The sequence below is a fragment of the Ailuropoda melanoleuca genome, chromosome 3 (genome assembly GCF_002007445.2).
Source record: "Ailuropoda melanoleuca isolate Jingjing chromosome 3, ASM200744v2, whole genome shotgun sequence".
NCBI lineage: Eukaryota > Metazoa > Chordata > Mammalia > Carnivora > Ursidae > Ailuropoda > Ailuropoda melanoleuca.
In genome coordinates, this window is record NC_048220.1 from 21,765,918 (window position 1) to 21,789,559 (window position 23,642).

A 23,642-nucleotide genomic window follows, 5' to 3' on the forward strand; every position below is an offset into this window, starting at 1 on the left:
ATTACTCTATCTTTCCCCAGGAGGACTGCACTAAAACAAATTCGGACACCTGTGGCCTCTTCCTTCTGTGCAAACAAGAAGCCAGCAGCAACCCCAAGCTGATAAGATTAATCTGAAGAGTGAATTATGGTGTAATTTCCTATGCTGATACTTTGTAGTTAATTTTAAAAAAAGGTTTCATTTTCCTATTGGTATGATTTCACAGGAACATTTTACCTGTTTCTGTGAGGTATTTTTTCTCCTGGAAGAGAGGTGCTGATTGGCCCCAAATGACTGACAACCTGGTGTAACGAAAATTTCCAATTTCCCTCATTTTCCCTCAGTTTCAGCAATTTTAAATCTATATATAGAGATATCTCTGTCAGAATTGCATTGTGAGCCTCTCCTAGTAAACTGATTTGTCTCATATTGTCACTGCAAACAGAGATCTATTAATGGGTCTCACCTCCCAACTGATTCCAACTCTGGTCTGCTTACTAGCACTCACCAGCACCTTCGTCCACGGACATAACTTCAATATTACCATTAAAGAGATCATCAAAACGTTGAACATCCTCACAGCGAGAAACGTGAGTAAGCTATCAGGCACCATCTCTCCAGATGTTCTGGAGAGGCTGTGGGTACTTCTTAGACCTTGAGAAGAACATCACAGCTTCCAGAGAAGCTGGTGGTTGGTGGTTGGTGACAGACAGGGAGCAGAGCGGAGATTTCTCTGCAGCAGCTTTTCTGTTCTGTGCGGCGATCGTAGGCAGTTTGCGCGGTTGGAGGGAGTCAGGGCGCCCGGCAAGGAGCCCTCTGTACAGCTGGAAGTGACTCTCTCTTGCCCTCTCGTTCCGGGCCAGGACACGTGCATGGAGCTGACCGTCACCAACATCTTCGCTGCCCCAAAGGTAAGGGCTGTCCCGGGGTCTGCTTTGGCACGTGAGTGACTTGGGAGAGGAAAACCATCTACAGGGGTTCGAACAAGAAACTTTTTTTAACAGAAAGTGAACAGACCCAAATTAACTAGAAGGCGTTAGATGTTTTTAAGAATGAGAATTCTGATCTTTACTCTCAAGCATGTTTTAGTGTTTCTGGTTTCACTTGACTTAGAAGATGTGTAATGGAAAGCATGGATTTTTGTGATCCTAATTCCAATCCTGGTCAGGGAACGGCTCCTTCTTTTCCTCCTATATCCCAGCCTAGTACCTGGAATATAGGAGGCGCTCAATAAATGCTTGTTGAAGGAGAGTTTTTCTGGCCCGCACATTTCTGAAAAACCAAATGGTGTCACAAAAAGAGATATGGAGATTACAGGTCGAGGGAGCTTTCATTTTGTCTAAGAGACTTCCTATGGCAACAGAGAAGGTAGTGCCAGAGGCCCTCCTTTTCCGCAGCCTGGTCATCTAACAGCCCACTGGCTCCGGGGGTGGCTCTCCAGAGACCCTCAGCTGCGATGTCCTGCCAAGCCCCTTCCAGCCTGGTCCAGAACTGCCCTGCCACACGGGGTCCCACACATCCCTGGCCCTGGCTGCTTGGGCATCTCGCCTTTCCGCCTCCTGTACCGTCTCACCCCCGCCCCTCTATCTTTAGTGGGAGGAGACAGATTTGACAGCTGATAGTGCATTTTCTCTGACAAACATATGACTACAGCCATGTCAATAGGTTTGTGCACATCAGTTCCTGTTTTCATGGAAACACAAGACTGAGAATGAAAAACCCAAAGCTTCAATTTGCCAATGGTCTCCTAACCACCTGCTTTCCACGCGGACTAGAGGGGACGGGGTGGCCAGGAGGGCAGCTGTGCAGGTTGGCCACAGCCACACCCCAGCACCCGGGCCACAGAACACACCCGTCCTACTTTGTGAGGAAAACTGTTCCTTGGGCTTTGTCTGGACCATCTCATCTCATTGGAGATTAGTTGAGGAATCTGATATACAATACTATGTAATACTGTAATATAATCATATATATTATGTAATATTAATGCATAATGTATCATATTCTTTAATAATACATATTACATAATTTTGTCCTTTAGAATCTCATCCTGTTTCAGACTCTATCCATCAGGAGGCTGAAAGGACTTGGAGATTCTGTATACACATAGAATTGTATAATATATATCAGCTATTAACATTTTATATACGTAGGAAATAGCCAGGAGCCCACTGGGCTGTGCCCTGGGTACTCAGATGGCACCGCGCTGCCGAGAGGGCTCTGTCAAAGCCAAGGGCTGGGCCCCAAAGTGCCGAGCGTCTCGAAGTGACACAGCCTGTGGCTTTAGCCACAGTTTTGCCATTAACTAGCTATGTGGCCTTTGGCCAGTCTCCATATCTCCCTGTGCCTCGGCTTCCACATTTGAAGATATGAAAGTGATTTTGAAAGTTGGTTGGAATCCAATTCTTTAGTGGAAAGTGTTAGTATAAAATGATATAACTCTTGGTTAAAGGTGAAAACTGGTTATAGAGGAGCAGTAATTCTAAGAAGGAGGGGCCAGTGGCTGGAAAAGATCCAAGTCTCTGTGACTCCAGTCAGGGCCAGCCGTAGAAGACCAGACCAGTCTCACCCTTGCTGAGGTGCAGGCCAGGCCACATCACGTGCTGGTGTTCGCGGCCATCCTCTTCCTCATTAGCACACAGCCCCTCACCGCATGGGTAGACATCTGCTGAAACGAGTCCCCACTGTCCTCCTTCACTCCTACCTGTCTCACAGGCCTTCCTCAAACTGCTACTATTCCTCCTGGATTACCAATCTCCTTGTTCCATTCTTTCTTTTCCTCAAAGACACAGCCCTGCTTACTTATTAAGATATTACAGAATAAGGAAAGGCTGTTATTTTCAAAACCCACCAAGGTGGTATGTGGGAGGAAACGTTACCTCTTTGTGTTGCCAAAGGAGGACATCTTTCCAAAATCCAATGTATCAGTTTTCTTTCTTTGGGGGATCAAGAATTCTATTATCTCCAAGTCAGGTGGGATCCTGTTCTTGGGAGTTGCTGGAAAGAAAGCGTGGATCTGAACCCTGGGCTTCACAGGCAGTGCCTGCCCAGTACCTCTGAAGCTAGGGTGCTCTGGGAAAGGGCAAAGTGGAAAGCAAGCAAGCTGGCTGGTCTCTGATGGATGTCTTGGGTGGACCATTAGTGGGAGGTATTTCCTCCTTTCCAAAGAGAGCTCAAGTCCATGATTCCTCAGATGGTTCTATGCCAACCCTCAAATTTTTTTTTTTTTTTTTTTTTTTTTAAGTAGAAGTGAGAGACTTTCTCATGTATAGCATTGGCTCACTAAATTTAGGCCGAGGTGGGGATAATGAGTAAGCACAACGAGGACTAGATTTTTATGGCCCTAAGTGAAGCTAGTCAAGGACCATGTTGGAAATCTAACAGCGTCTCTGCCACAGAAGCCCTAGATGGTCTTCCACCATTTGCTGATACTCCCATGAGTGCCAGGCTTCTGTCTAGCGTGGGCCCAAGTTCCTCCTTTTCAGTCTCTTTTCCCAAGCAGTCCTGAACTGCAAGGTCCAGTAGGCTGTGGTGAGCAGACGCCAGCCGTCGGTATGGAGTAGAATTCTATAGCTGCAATTCCAATGGAACTAAAACCTTAAGGTCTTCACGAAAACTGCCTGCAGAATTAGTTCAAGTTTTTTTCTTTTAGAGTTTTCCCATTTGATTCAAACTCTTTTCAATTCCTATTCTATCCTACTTGCCTTTAGCAAACCCTTTGAAGAATCTGCCTGAGGGTGTTTTTCCTGTATCACAGGCCATATACTCAAAGCTGAGGCAGTCATTTCTAGGCTCCAAGCCAAAGTTTTAGAAAAGTCTCATGAGGTTTTGATGAAAAAATAAGCAAAGGGGCTCTTCTCTTTTTGGTCTTCTTGAATCTCATTGTTCTCTCTCCAGCAGCACAGCTATCTCCCTCCATGTGCACACACAGCCAGCATCGGCCTTACCCTTCGCGTCACCACCTCTGCTCACCCACTAAGCCTCCAAAGATACGGAGACTGACGGGGGTTTCTTGACTCTCACAGCCCAGAGATATTTCCAGGAGGGCTCTTGGCCGGTTCATTAAACGTGTGTCCTTCCAAAGGCCTTGCCAATAGGCCATCAAAGCCCACAGGGGAACAGGAAGCTCTTGCAGGCTAGGGTTCTAGTACCTCAGTTTGGGTCTAGATCTTCCTGGAAAAACCCTAAAATATGAAATGCACTTCTAGAATTTGGCCTAAAGAAATAAGAGATGAACACACAGATTTACACAGATGACTCACTGCCACAATACACAAGCAAAAAAATGCAATGACAGGGTATTTACCCTATTACCCAATTATGGTACAAATATGCCATGGGGTCCCATACAGCTCTCAATCCCATGTTCTTATATACTACTGAATGACTTAATGTTTGTACTATGGACTGTGTAAAAAGGCTACAGAACAGTATCAATAGTTGGTTCCCATTTTTAAAAAAGTATTTTTAAAAATGGAAAGATATTCATCAAGTTATCTCTGGCTGGTGGGACTGATTGAATGCATTTTTGCTGAATATATATTACCCTTACAGTAAACATACATTACCTTTATAATCAGAAACAATATGCAAGAACTTAAAAAACTGCCCCAGTGGTACTTCTCATCTAAATCCCCCAGTGGTTTATGTTAATGTACATTGCGATTCAGGAGGTCTAGAGGGCAGGTGTGAGATTCTGCATTTCTAACAAGCTCCCAGGTGATGTCCGTGCTGCTGCTTCCTGGATCACACTTGGGGTGGCAAGGGACTAAAGCATGTCCACGCAGAGGCTGGAGACAGCTTGATCTGAGCCAGATCCGGCTCGAGCAAGGACCGTTCTCCGCACTCCATGATTTCATTCTTCAGTGCAAAGTGACAGGACACACCAGGCCTGGTTCAGACTGAGTCACAATCCCTCTGACAAGTTCCCCAAAAGAGCTATTTTCCCACCTGTACATTCCCTGGTCTAAGGCCCAAACGTCTCCAGGAAGAGCCATGTGGCCAGATACACATCGGGGCTGCCAGCATTCCACGGAGGTACTGACGCTGCACCTACTAGGCCAAAGGCCTGTTCTAGAAGCTGTGTCCATGGCCCAGCGGAATCGCACCCTCTCCCAGAAGCTTCCTCTGATCTCGCGCCTAGCCCTAATCTTGGCACGCCTCTCCAACTGTATGGGTAGACACCTCATCTCCTCACATGGACCCCGAGCTTGGCACACACGGTCATCTCCCACAGCGCAGGCTAAATGGAGAGCACGGCCCAAAGCACCAGTGTCCAGGCCACAGGATGGGCACTCATTTATTCAATAAGCATGCAGGATTTCCGGGGAAACCTGCACTTTAAAACCTTACAGCAATGAGACAGAGCACAATCTGATGACAAGCTCATATAGGCTTGCATGGTGGAGAAAAATGGACATAGATCACAGGCAGAGATGGATGGTTCTAGACTCAAATCCCCATTCTGTCATTTACTTAATCGAGTGCCTTTACTCGGGTAGACTTTCAGCAAAATCGTCCAAGGGAAAAGAGAAGTTTGCTGCATTTGTAGGTAATTGGAAGTGGTCTTTACTGTGACCTGCAGTCTTCATTCACATGAAAGGAATATCTGAATACCTGATCCACCGTGAGCAAACTCACTTTCTCCACTTGTCCTCCTGAAAAGAAGCAATCACAAGGAAAACCGTCTCTCCCATGTTCAAAACAGAGCTAGCACATGGCTAACTGTGGCATTTCTCTTTCTAGAACACAACTGATACGGAAACCTTCTGCAGAGCCACAACTGTGCTTCAGCAGCTCTCTACACACAGTTGCTCCAACAAACTCCTCGGAGGGCTTCACAGGAACCTCAAGACAATGGCAAACATGGTAAGCTGAATCATGCCGACCCTTGGCTCCTGATGGACAGCAGCCTGACTCCTAACCGTTCGTCCTTAAGAGTCAGAATACCCTTGATTAATCAACCCATTCGTTCACTCTGCAAATATTAGTTGAGGCTCTATGAGTGCAAGCTGCTGTTCTAGGCACTGGGGATACAGTGCCTGCTCACACAGAATGTTCTAGTGGGGGAGTTAGAAAAGCAAACAAACATGTAATATTATAGCCAGTGGTAGTAAGTGCTATCAAGCAAAATAAAGGAATAAAGAATATAGGGGTCAGGAGGGAAAGGGCTGACAGTCGGTGACATCACCTGACCAAATATTTGAATTAAGTGAAGGAGCAGGCTATAGGACTAACTGGGGAAAGAGCATCTCAGGCAGAGGAAGCAGTTGTGCCAACACCCTGAGGTAGAAGATCAGTAGGAAAGCCAGGACGGCTGCATCAGATTAAGCAAAGAGGATTTTAGTAGATCACACATGGTCTTTGGATGCTACCCGAAGTATGGCAGCATACACCCACAGGGTTTTGAGCAAAACAGAGACTACAATCTGATTTATGTGATTTAAAACGATCACTCTGGCTGCTGCGTGGTAAACTGACCCGGGCTAAGCACAGAAGCAAGCTGCCCTGCTGGGAGGCTATCACAGTAACCCAGGTTGGAGGTTATAGTAGTTTCAAAGGCTTAGCAGCGATAGGTTGTTAGATTTGGGATATAACGAAAAATAGAGCCAGAACACCCACTGTGAGAGGTGAGGGAATGAGTAAAAGTGGCCTCTTGGTTCCCAGCCTAAGCCTTTTGGGAGATGGTTGGTGCCTAGAAAACTGGGTGCAAAGCAGGGCTGGAGGTTGAGCCCAAGATCAGGAGTTTGATTTATCAATACTAAGTTTGAGATACCTCTTGGATAGCCAAAGTGGAGACGCTGAGATTATAGGAAAAGTATGAGGCTTCGGGGAGAGGTCACAACTTGTGATATAAAATGAAGAGTCCTCAGAAAGATGTTATTTAAAGCCCTAGATCTGAATAACACAGAGTAAGAAATACAAGGACTAAGCCCAGAAGCACCCTCACATACAGAAGTCAGGAAGAAGAGGTCCAGCAAAAGACACAGAATTAACTAGTGAACTGGGAGGAGACGGAAGAGCGTGTGGTGCCCCAGAGAGCAAGTGACGAAACTCTAAACAAGGAGGGATCCAATGTGTCAAATGTACCGGAAGGTCAAGTCAGATGAAGATGAGAATGGCCAATGGATCTGGGATGATAGCTGACAGGAGCGGCTTCCACAGAGAATGCCGGTGGGGAGGAGTGAAAAGAAAGGGGCAGGCGGCACAGGAAACTCTTTTGGGGTGTTCTGCTATCAGACTGCAGAGAAACGGAACAAGAGCTGAAGGGCAGGAGTAAGGGCAGTTCTTCTGAGGTGGGGCACATATCCAGCAGCTTAATACGCCAGCGGGAATGATCCAGAGGAGAGGGGAGAACTGGTAGTGTGGGAAAGAGGAAGAGCCCAGAATTGGGGACATTTATCCCCTTGCTGGGCCTGTCACCTGATTTTTAAGGGAAGGTAAAGGACTAGGGAGCTGACACTACACTCGTTCTCTATTTTAATCCTTTTAATTACCCTAAAAAGTAGGGCACAATTGTCCCCATTTACCAAGGGAGGAAATCGAAGCTTTTATAAAGGAAGTAGTTTGTCCTAAGCAACGTAACTAATGACGGGACAGAGCGGAGGTCCGGACTGAAGCAGTGACCTGGGGTAGGTGCATGGAATCCTTTCCACGTGAGGTGCTGTCAAGCTGGAGTGCTGCCGTTTACGGGCAGGAGGGCAAATGGAATGAATCTCTCTCTGCGGTCCAGGTGGCCCTCAGAAGGCCCAGTACGGCAGCAGGCAGGTCGGAGCCTCCACCTCATGTTAGACCCCTAGGCGCACCCAGCTGTGACACACCTCTCCAGAGTGTGCGGCAGCCCCCAAAAGTACACAGGTGGTGATGCTAGAGTGACCATTTCTAGGAGTCTAGTAGCATGCACAGAAGAGCGGCAAACCATGCTGGCCTCGTGGCCGACACAGACTCCCAGTCACACTAGACAGGAGGCCCTGTTTGGAAAGAACTGTTTGGGTGGCAAGTGCCAGAGGAGGCCTGACTCAAGTGGACAGGCATGAGAGACAGACTCTGACTTAGCAACGCAAGCTAATGAAATGTGTCTTTTGCAGACCTGTTCAGTGAATGAAGTCAAGAAGAGTACGCTGAGAGACTTCTTGGAAAGGCTAAAAGCGATCGTGCAAAGGAAATACTACAGGCACTGAAGCTGAATATTTTAATTTATGAGTTTTTAATACCTTTATTTTAAAAGTATTTATATATTTATAACATTATAAAATAAAGTATATGTAGAATCGAACAGCAGGGCGTCACTTCAGTGGCATTGCTTCTATTTACTGGACAACTCTTGGGGAAACCAATTCAATTTACTAAGAGACTAAAATTGGTATAGAAGTAAAAGAAGGGGCGCCTGGGTGGCACAGCGGTTAAGCGCCTGCCTTCGGCTCAGGGCGTGATCCCGGCATTATGGGATCGAGCCCCACATCAGGCTCCTCCGCTATGAGCCTGCTTCTTCCTCTCCTACTCCCCCTGCTTGTGTTCCCTCTCTCACTGGCTGTCTCCATCTCTGTCGAATAAATAAATAAAATCTTAAAAAAAAAAAAAGAAGTAAAAGAAGACCACGCCCCTCTCAAGGAGTTCTCCCTCCCGATGGGGATGTAACGCACGAAATGATTAAAGAGTGCAAGGCCACGCAAGATGTACATGACAGGAGAGTGTGCAGAGCGGGTCCATGAGTGCCACTAACCACCAACTAATGTTGAATAAAAAAAGGTGCTAACGGGATGCTTAGCACATTCCTCCCTCACTGACACCCAGTTATCACACTGAGTCTGTGGGGGGGTGGGGAATAGAACTCCAGCACACTACACAGCTCCGCAGTGAACAGTATTTACAGTCCTGATCACGTGAATTCCCTTGATTTTCAAGTCTTAGAACCAACCAACCAACAAAGCACAGGTGACTTAGTTGGAATTACAGAACAGACCGAATGCTATCAACCTGATGGTGCAAAAGGTACAGCTGCCTCTACCGGGGACGGCGTCCGTAGACATTCAGAATGGCCCAATGTCTGACATGCCGTCCTAGGCTGCCCTCGACCAAAACTGACATGCCTTGACCAAAACTAGGCTGTCCCAAACCCCTGGTAAGAGAATCGTTTTCTTTCGTACCAAGAAGGTTGAGAAGGTACCAAAATCTGCATGTGGCGTGTGCCCAGCTGACTTCGAGGAGTTCGTGCTGTGAGACTTAAAGTCCTTATGAGGTCGTCTAAAACTAAAAAACATGGGGCGCCTGGGTGGCTCAGTGGGTTGAGTGTCTGCCTTCGGTTCAGGTCATGATCCCAGGGGTGCCGGGACTGAGCCCCAGGTCAGCAGGGGAGCCTGCTTCTCCCTCTCTCTCTGCCCCTGCTCATGTGCTCTCTCTCTCTCAAATAAATAAAAACTTTAAAAATAAAATTAAAAAAAAATACGTCAGCAGGGCCTATGGTGGTTCCCTGTCTGCTGTGTTTGTGACAGGATCAAGCGTGCTTTCCTTGTCGAGCAGAAAATCATTGTCAAAGTGTTGAAGGCACAAGCGCAGAGTCAGGAAAGCTAAATTAAAAAAATTAAGCTTTTATGAGTCATAAAAAAAAATCAAAAGGCTTAAAAAAAAAGTTCAGCTGAAAATGGTTGACAGGTAAAAGCAGAAAGAAAGGTAGGGCACTAATATCCCAGCTCACCTGGGGAAGGGATTAGTTGAGCAACACTGTCTAAGGACGATGAATAGGAACAGGAGATTTAAGTACGCAAAACTGACAGGTAATATAAGGCCTAAAAATAATTACTATAAAATATTTGGAAGGAGTAGTATAAATGAGGTAAACCCTCACTTTTCAGGAGGGAAATTAACACACAATATCTAACGTTGGGAAATCAAAAACTAGTTGTCAAGAGTGGTCATTAGATGATGATCGTTGTAGCTGGGGTGGGCACCGGGGGCTAATTGCACTACTCTGCTTTTATGCACATTTTTAAGTTTTCATAACAAAAAGTGGGAAATAAAACCCCACAGTAAGTGAACTGAGAAATCTTTGTTTTGGACTTATGCTAGTAGCCACCATAAAAACTAGAAACAAAAAAGGGAAGGTGGTTTGTTTTGGGAACAGGACTTGGAATAAGATCAGTGAAAGGAAGACAGAAGACTGTTGGCTTTCCATGTGAAATCTGTGACCATGAGCATAAATGAGAAAATGTTTCTAAAAATTTAAGAACTAAAGTTAAAAAGACAGACAATAACAAATATTGGCGAAGATGTGGAGAAGCTGGAACCCATATTGCTGGTGTGATAGGGAAATGATGCAGCCACTTCGGAAAATAGCGTGACAGTTTCTCAAAAGGTTAAACACAGTTACTATATGACCCAGCAATTTTAATCCTAGGTAATCTACCCAAGGAAACTGAAAGCTTATGTTCCCACAAAAACCTCTATGCCAATGTTCATCACAGCATTATCCATAATAGCAAGAAGTAGAAACAACCCAAACGCCCATCAACTGATCAAAAAATAAACAAAGTGTGGTCTTCCTACGCAACAAAGTACTACTTGGCAGTAGAAAGAAATGAAGTACCGATACATGCTACAATATGGATGAATCTTGCAAACGCTAGGCTAAGTGAAAGAAGACAGACACAATAGGCTATATTTCGTATGATTCCATTTATATGAAATGTCTGGAAGGGGCAAATCGATAGAGGGCAAAAGTAGATGAACACTAGCCAAACTATGGGAAGAGCCCAGTGTCCGTCAACTGATAAATGGAAAATGAGGATGTGGTGTATGTGTGTGTGTACACTCACATGCAACAGAATATTATTCAGCCATCAGAAAGAACGAAATCTTGCCATTTGCAATGATGTGGCTGGAGCTAGAGCGTATTATGCCGAGCAAAGTCAGTCAGAGACAGAAAAATACCATACGATTTCACATATGAGTGAATTTAGTGGAATTTAGGAAACAAAACGGATGAACATGGGAAGGGAAAAAAAGAGGGAAGCAAGCCATAAGAGATTCTTAATGACAGAGAACAAACTGAGGGTTGATGGAGGGGCCGGGGGTAGGGAGTGGGCCAGATGAGTGATGGGCATTAAGGAGGGCATTCATCGTGATGAGCACTGTGTGTCTAAGTGATGAACCACGAAACTGAACTCCTGGAACCAATATTACACTCCACGTGAACTAGAATTTAAATAAAAATTTGGAGGAAACACAATAGAGGTAAAAAAGGTAGAATACTGGTTGCCAGGGGCTGGGGGATGGAGGACTAGGGAGCAACTCCTAGTGGACACAGGGCTTCTTTAGGAGAGAGGAAAATGTTCTCATAGTAGATAGTGGTGACAGCCGTGCCACCCTGTGGGTATACCAAAAACCACTGAATTGCATGCCTGAGAAAGATGAATTTGATAGAATAGGAGTACACTTACATTATATATCTTAAAGCTGTTATTTTTTTTTTAATTAAAAGGGTGAACAAAAACAGTGGCAAGTTGTTGAAAGTTGCCTTTTGAAGCCATGCTCTCTGCAAGAACATGGATCTAGTAACAGTGAATGAGCGCTCACGTTTCCTCCTCGCTTCCACGTATGTGACAAAAATTAATACTAGCGCTAAAATTATACCAAAACATGTAACATCTTTTTAACCCTTTCAAAATAAGGGAACAAATCAAAAGCTTAAAGTCTCACCCTGACCACAGCCAGTTTCACCCTGCCCACATAAAATACCAGCATGCCAAGGGCAGCAAGTAACTAAGAGAGTCATGGAGCCTTCTAAGGCCATGCTGAAAACTTCAGTTTCCTTTCTTCTTTGATTGAGGCTCATTTGCATTCAATGGCTAATGTGAGCTGTAGTCTGCCACAGGATATGAGTTGTGGGTTATATTTGTGTACGAGGCCAGGATGGTAAGAGGAAAGATTGTTGGGAAGAAAGAAGGGGCCATCGGAAGGGCAGGCGGGCTCCAGGCACGCCTGTCATAAGCTTAGTTTCGATGGTTAAGATGCAACTAACATTTCTATTTACTTCCGGACGGGTGGTTCTGGGCTCTGCATGGAAACACCCAATAGTAAGCCCTTGAGTTTACCCAGAGAGCGAGAGCACATGAACTGAGCACAGGGACATGAACACACATAGAAAGAATAAGGGAAGAAGCGGGAGTTCAGGGAAAGGTGCGACAGTTGTTATTTAAGCTCTTTCACTGGGGAAAGTGAGCAGCCAGTGCTTCAGGGGGAAGGGGACGCACGTGCCTCTGCCTGGCCCAAGCGACACACCACGACGACGATGATGGCTCGACTGCTCCCTCCCTGCCATCAGCCATCCACACCTTTTGCCAATGAATGTACTGTATCTACAACATCAGTAGCTAAGAGATATTCCTGAATAAATGAACGAAAGAAAACATGTTTCACTCAAATCTATGGTTGAATGTCTTTTACTGAAGCATCCTTGGGCCACAGTTAGGAAAGCATGGGGTTGGCGGGAGGGGGGCTCTTGTTGTTACTAGCTGGTGCACACCAGTGAGCCTCCCCCACACGTCATCTTGGAGGGCCTCTCGAGCTGCCCAAATCATCTGAGAATGGGGACCGCGCAGAGGGCGGTGCGCCCCTTTCGCACGCAGCACAGTACATCCCGGCCCAACAGTGCGCAAGGGGAGCCTCTCCGTTTCTCCAGGCTTCCACGGAGCGTGAGGCACGCACTTTCCCTGCTCCCGCAGTCTGAGTCCTTGGTTCATTGCATCAGCCCCAGCTGGAGGTGCATTCCCAGGCAGAGAATGAAAATCTAGTTCGCGGTCCTGCCCAGTGTTTCCCGAACTGGGTTCGCCCCAAGTGCTTGGACATGTTCTCCTCAGCTCTCCACAGGGCAGGCTGCCCATCCAGCCTTCTGTCAACTTCTCTTAGCTGCATGCGCTCAGGCGCCCAGCCGGCTGCTCCTTATTTCCTACTGGCCGGGGAGAAACCACACACAATCATGGTCTCGTGTTCTGCGGGCTGGCTGCACAGCCGGGTACCTGCTGGCCAAACGGAGTAAAGAGAACAAGGGAGCTGCCTGAGAAGACAGGGCGCTGGGCTCCTCTGGCTCAGGACCAAGAGAGTCTCCAGGGCTCAGGTGTGCATATCACCTGTTGTCCCAGCTGCCATCTAGCTACCCCTTCCCAACCTTTCCACACGCTGTTTCTCTAAAACACAAATGATATCAGGGACCCACTTAAAATCCGTCTGCGGCTTCCCATTCCCTACTGAAAAGTCTTTCACAATAGGGTCCTGGCCTATCGCTTTTTCCTTTTCAGGCTCGTCTGTGCCGATGGCCCTCTGCCCTTTGTCCAACATCCTACCCATGCCCCCCCAGCCACATTCATGTCACTCCTGCTGCCTGGGATGCTTTACCCGACTTGCTGCGACATCTCCAAAAACACTTTCCCTGGGAAGAAGCCTCTTCTGACCTTGTGGTCAGGTAGATATGTGCTAGATACCATCTGAGCTGCTCGGGAAGAACACTGGTCCTGGCCACTCACCATTCCCACTCCTGAACGACAGCCCTCGACGTCCTGCGCTGACATTCTCATTTCTAGGGTCACCTCTCCCTCCTGAGGGAGGCTGTGAGCATCGAGAAGACCTTCGACCCAGTACCGTGTAGGCACACAGTGAATACAGAAGACACCAGTGACGGAGTGGCACAATTCGTGATGGAGTAGAAATCAAGGCCAACATAATATTTCTGTAATGACTCTGGTACTTTTAGGTTGGGTTAGGCAATATCCTCTCACTAAGATTAGCATCAACTCCGAGAAATATTTTATGCAGTTGTAAAGTCCCAGTTAAATTCCTTTGTACCACTGGAGAAATAAAGCCTTTGATTAAACACTAAAATTTCCCCAGCCCTCTGAAAAGGAGTGGGGGAGGGGAGCAGGTGTGGAAGAATGTGTGATCTGTCTTATTCTTTAGTCAGAGCCATAAACGTGTTTGGGTAAGACAAAGTGATGTTCTGATAACGTTGATAAAAGTAACTTGAAGATTGGGTCACAGGAAGCCCAAGATAAATGCTGAGAGGAAACAGGTTCTTTTTGAAGTAGCCTCTTCGTAATCATTTTCCCACACATTTGTTTAACTTCGGAAGGAGGACTGAAGACCTGATTTGCTTTGCAAATGAAACAGCCTAAGAATGAGACATTCAGCTATTGTAACAAACGTGTTTGGAGGCTCCTCCAACTCGCTTTAAGGTTAGGCTGTGGCTTCAGGGCTGTTCTGGCAAGCCCTGGCTAACTGCGGTCCCCTAGGCTGGTCCTCGGCTATGGTTTTTGCTGTTTTGTTTTTGTTCTCGGTTTTTTAAAAGAGATTTCTCAAGGGTCTTCCTTGGGACAGCCCATGTCCTCAGCAGCATCCTGACAACACAGGCGCAGCAGGGTTCCCGCGGGCGCGCCTCGGGCGGTATGGCTCCAGCTCGGCTGGGGAGGATGGGCAGAGGATGCGAAGGCGGCCCTCTCTATTCTCTGGCTTAAGCCATGGCGGGCCTTTCATCTTGTTTTCAAGTTCTACATGCTGTAGGAGTGTGACCTAAGTTAGCAGTTGGGAAAAGGAAGACAGCAAGCGCTGACAGGGCCAGAGGAGTCACCGATGCAAAAAGCACATTTAAGTCCTCTGAGACCTGCTGAGGAATCACAACTTCTCAGTGCCTGCCAAGACTTTCTTAGGGCCACCCAGCACAGAGCCTGCTAATTAATCAATGTCTGTTACAAGAATACGTGATTAACAATAATCCAAGCAATGTTTTGTTTCGCAGATTAAGCTTATTAAAAATTGCTGAAAGAGATCATGGGATCTTAGCACTAAGAAATGTCTCCATTTACCTTTTAGTCAGATATATTTTACATACACGCCTCTTTAAGTTTCTGCTCTCAAATACCAAGTAAAAAGGATAACAAAATTTGGATAAAAATATTTTTGGAGAAAATAAGGTTTTGTTCTTTTTTTTCAAGAGATAAAGAAAGTGCAGGGTGGGTGGCGGGGGCAGAAGGAGAAGGAAAGAGAATTTTAAGCAGGTTCCACGCCTAGCACAGAGCCCGACACAGGGCTCGATCTCACGACCTTGAGAACATGACCTGAGCCAAAATCAAGAGTGGGACGCTTAACTGAATGAGCTACCCAGGTGCCCAAAAAATAAAGGTTATCAATTAAAAGAAGCACATTTTACTTTTTTATTTTTAACTTTTAAAGATTTTGTGTATCTGAAAGAGAGCACTAGAGAGAGAGACAGAACAAGCATGAGTGGAGGGCAGAGGGAGAAGCAGACTCACCACTGAGCAGGGAGCCCACCTCCCCTTGATCACAGCCTGAGCTGAAGGCAGATGCTTAACCAACTGACCCACCCAGGTGCCCCAGAAGAAGCACATTTTAAAACCTTTGTTCTAGGTGTGTGTTTCATAATGATTTCTGTTTCGAAACTCACAACATGAAATGTTTGGGGTATAAAATGACACAGGGCTCTTAACCATACAAAATTGAGACGCCAAGCACAAAGACCATACCTACTAATACCAGGATGGACATAAACACAAGACAGTTCAGGAAAGAAGCAGACCAGCACTAGAGGTATTAGGTAAAGATTTTTATTTCTAACTTAACCATGCTGCATGTATACATACAATATCAATATATACAACTTGAACAAATACAATTTATACATAAAATACAGTGAAGGTGTGGCTTTTGAAATTAATGCAACAAACTCATTATAAGATTTGCAATTTTGGCCAGTATAGAGTATTGTAGTAATCCTACTGAAGTTATTAATGATTTAAATTAATCAAACTATAGTATAAATTCAAAGGCACTAGGAAGATCTAGGTTTTCTTCTAGCATTTTAAGAACAAAGAATCACTAAAAAGGAAAACCAATGTATACATTAAGAAATTGGGCAGACACTGGCGTGCTTAAATGTAAACTCTACCCATTCCTTAATTTACAGCCCTGTAGGAAAGAGAAGGACTTTCCTTAATGTAAGAGTTAAGGGGAGAGAGATTTTTAAGACTGAAAACAACAACCACCCAAAATCCATAATCATAACTTTAAAAACCATGTTACAGATGAAGTAGCACTGCCCCCCCCAAAGTAACCTTAAATTTCTTGCTGCAAAAAAGGTCCCCTTTTCCCAGAAAAAAGAAGACACACCTTGGCAAATGGACTCTACTTCCACATAGATGCAGGCCACCCCCTATACTTTGATTAAGCTTATATTTTACAGGAATCTAAACAAAAATGGGGGGTACTACTATATTTTAATATCCTAATTATTAGTATATATAATTGAGGTTTTAAAACAGGGTTTGTTAAAGATCATATCACAATTAACATTCTACCAAGGCTCCTTTTAATAAATAAACATTACTTTTTTAAATTAAAGAGAAAATATGCACTCGACAACCTATTTATATGTGACACTCATTTAAAATTTGCCTATTTATTTCAAATAATGAGGTTTCTTCATCTATATCCTTTCATGAAATTAACACTGAAGTTACAAAATATTTCATTTTATGGACAAAGACACAGTACACATGAAGAAACCACAGATTTGCTATGATTAAAGCTGAATGAATAGTTTTAAAGTCAGTATCCCATGTTTTCATATGGATATTCAAGCTTGGCTTGAATATCTTATTTTGGTATTTCATAAAATGAATATCTAATGTACATCTGGTATAATCAGTTCTAATGTAAATGCTTTAAAAAAAAACAACAACAACTACTAAAGCGGCCTGCTTTGTAAATCCCTCAATGTTCTGACTTCTTACAGATTTCTTTTTGTTACTGCAGCGGAAGTGGAATGGAAAAATGAATCTAACAGACTGGCTTAAATGTCCTGTGTTTTAAAGCTTAATGCAAAAGTTATTCCTTTCCCCAGCAAAGGGCATACAGCCAATGATATTCTAAGAGCGCTGTATGGTGACAGCTGGGAGCGACGCTTCTGGTGAGCACAGCATAACAGAGCAGGTCAATCACTGTGTTGCCCAACTGAAACTAATGTCACACGGTGTCAACTCTACTCAAATAAAAATGAAATAAAATAAAATAAAAATAAAGATAGTCCTTTCCTATTAACTGGATGGTTAAAGGTTAGAAATAAGGACTTTTAAAAAGAAGTCTGCATCAGGTTTTTCTACTGGTAAAATTCAGATTTCTCTAGAGCAGTTACTAACAGTTAAATGTGCATCTACAATTCCCAAGATATTCTGTGCACACAAAGCTTTTACAAGACACAAGTTTACCTCTAGTCTTCACGGTACCTAAACAATGCCCCACAGAAGTCATAAACTTCTAACTATCTCACACATTACAAAGAAAATGTTGCCAGTTAAATGCAATTCTTATTATCTAGAAAATATTCACTATACACAGGACATTTAGTACACCACCTTTGAAATGTACTTTAAATTTAGGGACACGTTTTTACTACCACATCACAAGTACGCCACCTTCGCTCACCCCCACTCTATACACAGCTTTGTAACTACAAACCAATATTTAACCAAACTTATTAAAATACTGTTCACTTAGTAAATACTTATTTATGAAGTCTCAAACTTGCAACCAATGGACTTCAGGGCTGATTACATAATTTTGAAACTCCTAAAAGATATGACATTAAGTTGTTTAGGTGTAGCTTAACTTACAAAAAATTTAAATTTTGTAAGTAGCCAACATAAGAACAATTCTATTACAACGTATTTACTATAAAATAAAATTTCTTATCTTTAGAGGAATACTGTCGAACTGGGAGTTATCAATAAAAGAAATTCAGGGAAAATATTTTCTTTTTATAAAATATGAATAAAAACAAAACAAAGTGTTTTAAAGCCAAAGAATTAAAAGATATACATATTTTCTGCTTTGGTTACATTTTGTGGAAAATGGAGACCTTTCTCAGTTGGGAGATACAGAGCAATTTCCATCACAGTTTAGAACTCAGACACAGGAAAGCAAGAATCCATTAAGTCACACTTCAAAGTGAATTTCAGAAAATATACACATATGGGCAAAGATCAGTGACCAGTATTAGCTTCTTAATTTTCTGCAACTGTGACTCCTTTCTATCTACATACAAATTCAATGCTTCAAGAGAACACAAAACCAGAACAAAAAAAGTGCATTTGACTTGAAGCAGCAAAAAAGGTCAAGAGATCCAGAAGAAACATATTTCCAACTTTTGTATTTCAAACATGTATACTTTTATAAAATTTTCTAAGATCAGTGAGATGAGTCATCTTATACTTAAAATGCAATGAATGTTAGTATAAAAATGAGAACATTTTTAAACAGGCCAGGCGGGTGTTAGGATCGAATAATGTCTTAGATATGCAGCCCACGCATTCATATATGACAGCACAACAAAGGACAATGAGACCTGCTACTTTCTGTGTGCAGAACAGGACTTACGTTTTTCTTCTATTTTGACTATCTAGTTACCTAATTATTACAGCAGTTGAATAAATCACTAGCAGACTTATGTGTACATTTAAACTGCAACTCTCTATAGTCTGAGTTGCTCCCCCAACTTCCCTGCACAGTATAAACTGGAGCGTAATATGACAATTTGAAGAATTACCAGTTGTACAATTTTAATATGACATTAATATTTATATTGACTAAGACTTATTAGGCAACTCATTAGTTCCAGTCTTACTCCATGATTTACAGCTTCCATTATTTGAAATTACAGAATAGTCTTCAGTGTTTTAAGTAAAGATTTTGTCCAGGCATGAGAATATCACTAATTTTTATTGTGACTTTAAGTCTGTCACATTTACTGAAGTAAAGAGTCAATTACAGTTTCAGGCTTTGCAGAACGCTTTCTGTTTGGAGGAGAGAAAAAGAAAACATGAATGCTTTTCTAGAAGACTGAATGCAAACACATTACATTATGTAGCAGGTAATACAGGGTGGCCATAAGGTCTAGAAACAGGCCAACATTTGACATGTCTGACTATGTTAAGAGACAAATGAAAGCCCACCTTTTTAGGCTAGAGGGAAGTTGCCCAAAGTAGGTGCAAGGGCATGGCACTCCACACTACCAACAAGAATGTAAGGGATTGAGTGGATGAAAACTTCTAAAACTGGACTAAACAGGCCAGGCCAAGTGGGCTGCATGCTTGTCAGACCTGAACCCCTTGATTATCTGCTCTGGGGCATGCCGAAGGTACAGGTTCATTCAGTGAAACAAAGAGACACAAATAATCCTAAGCAGCACCTTACAGACACTGTGTAGGGACCAATGGAAATGCTACACGAACGTACTGTGTTCACTGGAATTTTGCTTGGCATATTGAACTACGCATTTCTAATGAGGCTATCCCATTGAACATATCAGGTAAAGTAACACAGTATCAATAAACCTTATATTGTGTATATTTACCTATATTTATGGCCATCTATTGTTTTCATAATACAGAAGGCTAATTCTGGTACACAGAGAATGGTAAGTGTGACTCATCTAATGTAGGCTCAAACGAACTTTTTTTTATGTGAAACCACAAAATAAATATTTTTAAGTGAGCATTCTGAAAACTGTAACCACATACCTTATCAAATTATTTGTTTCAGGTCCTTATGCTTAAAAAAAAAATGACTAAAAACTGTGAGATGTCATGTAAATAATCTGGATTTTTGGCTCCTCCTTTGAAACGAGAAGATCCAGAAACAACGGGCCGGCCCTTTATTCCCCAAACTAGGAACAGGGTAGGAGCCACTCACTCCAGACAGACCACTCTCCACTTTCCCCAGTCCCAACCACTGCCTATTTTTCTTCTACACTGAAGCCAACTGCCTTACCGCTTATCATCACCCTTGCATTGTAATTTTTCTTATTAACTGCAGAGTGAAGAGGAAAATACCTCCCTTAAGAAATGGAAAAACAAAAGATCTAATGGGATTTGTGTTTTTTTTATTTCTTCATTCACTAAATACACACATCTGGCTTCTGTTGACATATGAAAAGTTTTCAACAACTGGCACCTAAATGCTAAAAAAGGTAAAAACTTGTACATTTTAAAAATGCTACTGATACCTCCTGAGTTCAACAATACCAAATTTATAAATTTTAGGTTATATCTATGATATTATGTAACACAAAAATACTAAAACCATACAACTTCATCTTACATGTAACTCAGAAGTCTGTATACTCAAAGTAGGGGAAAAATAAGCTTAGTATTTCCTATCATTTCAGGTGCCCCAAGTATTACAATCAGTTTAAATAAGCAGAATAGTATTTGATGTAGGGAAGGGAGAGAAGAAATAAGCTCCAGCCGTGATTTCCCTGGGCTTATGTCATGATACATCCAGACTACTCAACAGTCAAAACCAGCTCTCAAAGGAGAGGGAAAGATGGTCAGAAAAGTTTTCTTTAACTGGTGATTGAGAAGGTCAAGGTTCTTGGGGCAATGTTCGTGATAGAAAAGCAAGACAGCAAATACAAGACCTTGGGAATCGACCAGGTAAATGAATCAGCATCTCACTAGAAGAATTGTTATTAATAATTAAGAGATTAAGATAATAGATGACTTCTAATATATTTGCATAGAACAAAGTAAATTAAACTCTATTTCTCAGGAGGACTAAAGAAGTTGGAAGACTTAATTTAATTCTTTAGTTTTACTTAGTTAAATCATAACTACACAAGGACTCTGATTATTTGAATACATCTAAAATGCAGCTTTTCAAAACAGCTAAAATATTTATTTTGTTAACTAAATTTCCCCTCAATGTGTCTAATTAGAATATCCCACTGCCTTTATTTCCTAGTACTGAAAAGCAGTCCTTACCTTCGCCCTGTCTTTGGCCTTGCTTTCCCCTTCGAAGTCCGTGGCCTCTCTAATTTCATCAAGGACTGCCGGAGGCTCTCCTCAGTGTAGGCAAGATACACGTGGGAAAGGTCCACTTCAAAGGGCTAAGTAAAGGGAACAAACACAAGACACTCTCACAGGAAGGATTCAAACCAGATGTGGGGGGAAGGTGTAAAATACTGAATAAAGTCCTAGAAAAAAACCTGCAGAACACAAGACCAAAGAAATGTCTAAGATATCTTCTAATGCCACTTGTCTCAAATGTATTCACCAAGGGGTGGTAAATTAGAAGCCCTGACACACTATAAATTCCTTTAGAGGAAAGGGAAACTGCTGCTGTTTTCCCTGCAGCTGCTGCTTTTGCTGACCCAAGTCTAGGACTAGCTTGAGGAAGTACAGACCCATTCTGGTCTCTGTCTCCTGCCGTGGCCTGGAAAGGTGATGAATAAGGGTGCTCTGAAGACACCACCATGCCCCTCCTGCCGTACAAAGAGGGAGCCTGCCCTCATGACGGAGGGGAGCAGAAATGTCCTCTATCACCCCTCCTGGGGCTTCTCTTTCCAAAAGATCCACCGATTTTTCAGCAGAGCTGATTTATATCATATTGATAGCACAATTTAGTGACCCACATTCCTAATAAAGGACTATAGTTACAAAAGAAAAAAAAAAAGCACTTACATCTTTCTCTTTTTTATCAGGAGCTGGAGTCTGCTTCCTCATGTTATTTCCTGTGTAGGCAACACATTTCTCAAAAAAGGAAAAAAAGGGGAGAGAGGAAAAATGTCTTAATTAGCAATTAATACTGTAAATAAGGCAAATTACTACGAGATATACTGATGTCACACTCATAAAATGTGCCAGAAATTTGAATGCTGGAAAAGAAAGGGATTTATGGGTCATACAGTCCTATGAAGCCCCATTTACACCATTTCCCCTGAAAAGTCTGTGTGTTATAATATAGTTAATTAGGAAAACATCCACCCTACTGGATTCTCATTTGATTCATTCTCTGGACCATCTTTCTCCCCTCGCAGCCAGCACAGATCCAGTGTATAGGAAACACTCCATAAGTATTTCATGAAAGGATGAAGGTAATACTCACTAGCTGCCATTCTCCTATGTCTTCATTCCAATGGACGTAGTTTTCAATCATTTCCTTTTAAGAGTCAAAGACGGTCTACTTTGAATATTTAATAACATTTGAAATACTGGAAGATACTCACAAAATTAAAATCTTAATATATTAAATTTAAAAATGCCTAAAAACATTATATACAGCATTATCTTTTTTATACATTTAAAAATACAGACTTTTGTGGGGCACCTGGATGGCTCAGTCAGTTAAGTGTTTGCCTTCGGCTCAGGTCATGATCCCAGGGGGCTGGGATCAAGCCTCATATCAGGCTCCCTCCTCAGCAGGGAGACTGCTTCTCCCTCTCCCTCTGCCTGCCGCTTACCCTGCTTGTGTTCTCTCTCTCAAATAAATAAATAAAATCTTTACTAAATAAATAAAAAAATACAGATTTTGAAAGAATACATGTAAATGCAAGTAAACTATATTCTTATATAAAAAGCAAGGTAAGAACATGAAGAACATGGGATTCAGGATAATGGTTACTTTGAGTTGGAAGAGGTAAGGGGTGGAAGAGGGAAGAGGGAAACCATTTGGTTAGAAGTAGGTTACTGCTGATGGGGCGCCTGGGTGGCAAAGCGGTTAAGCGTCTGCCTTCGGCTCAGGGCGTGATCCCGGCGTTGTGGGATCGAGCCCCACATCAGGCTCCTCCCATATGAGCCTGCTTCTTCCTCTCCCGCTCCCCCTGCTTGTGTTCCCTCTCTCGCTGGCTGTCTCTATCTCTGTCAAATAAATAAATAAAATCTTTAAAAAAAAAAAAAGAAGTAGGTTACTGCTGTGGTATTAGCTTTTGTTATTCATGACAAGTTCACTACAAAATAACCAAAACAAACAAACGAACAAACAAAAACTAACCAACTAAATAAAAGCAAGTCATCCAAGGACCAATAAGGAGAATGTGCCATGAACCAATAATTAATTCTGTGCACCTGAGGTCCAAAGGAAAAAAATATCAAAGCTTATTTTCAGAAAAAAATCTTCATGCTATATAGAGACTCAAAATAAATTTTTGAAAAATCAGTATGTTAATGTTTACTAAAATGTACTAGAAAAACGGAAATTTTGAGTAAAGAAAATGGCTGAGATTTTAAAGTTATACTAGAATTAAGAATCAGCATCCACCAGGAGATGGCAGTGATGATTGCAAAACATTGTGAATGTACTTAATGTCACTGAGCTGAATTTTTTTTTCTTTCAAGATTTATTTTGGAGACAGTGAGGGAGAGAGAGAAAGAGGGAGGAGGGAAGGGCAGAGGGAGAAAGAGAATATCAAGCAGACTTCCCACTAAGCACAGAGCTAGATGCAGGGCCCGATCTCACGACTCTTGAAATCACGACCTGAGCTGAAATCAAGAGTCAGACGCTTAACTGACTGAGCCACCAAGGCACCCCTGAACTGTATTCTTAAAAATAGTTAAGCAAAGTAAATTTCATGTTATGTTTATTTTACCATATAAACCACAGACCATACATAGAAACACGCATGCGTGCACATACACACAAGTGGTATCCATAAGCGGGGAGAAAAATTAGCAAAGGAGTTCTGTTTAATCTATTTATAGGATTAAATTGAATATATAAATAGGACCTATACTCTGATTCTGAATGCAGTTACAAAAATCTGGGCTCCTCCAAAGGGCTGAGAAATTCTTAGACACTCATATACTCAAAGAATTAGTATTAAAAAAGTT

At 42.8% G+C, this 23,642-nt stretch overlaps 2 protein-coding genes across 3 annotated transcripts in view; one reads left to right on the top strand and one right to left on the bottom strand.

The window, feature by feature from the left end:
- The first annotated feature begins 434 nt into the window (after window positions 1-434).
- On the top strand, window positions 435-8,159 carry IL4 (interleukin 4). The gene is given in 4 exon segments (NM_001304911.1): window positions 435-569; window positions 843-890; window positions 5,725-5,847; window positions 8,067-8,159. Coding segments are annotated over 4 exon segments (399 nt in total).
- Window positions 8,160-15,358: 7,199 nt separating this feature from the next.
- The window catches only part of KIF3A (kinesin family member 3A), a 53,464-nt gene continuing 45,180 nt past the window's right edge, over window positions 15,359-23,642 (bottom strand). The window contains exons 16-19 of one of the 2 annotated variants that reach the window (XM_019799039.2): window positions 21,922-21,975; window positions 21,498-21,566; window positions 20,799-20,923; window positions 15,359-18,830 (exon numbers count right to left, since the gene is read on the bottom strand). In XM_019799039.2, the coding sequence (XP_019654598.1) occupies window positions 18,782-18,830; window positions 20,799-20,923; window positions 21,498-21,566; window positions 21,922-21,975 (297 nt within the window). In that variant the 3' untranslated portion in view covers window positions 15,359-18,781. The remainder of the gene's footprint in view (window positions 18,831-20,798; window positions 20,924-21,497; window positions 21,567-21,921; window positions 21,976-23,642) is intronic. The other variant, XM_011224185.3, reaches the window with a different exon arrangement.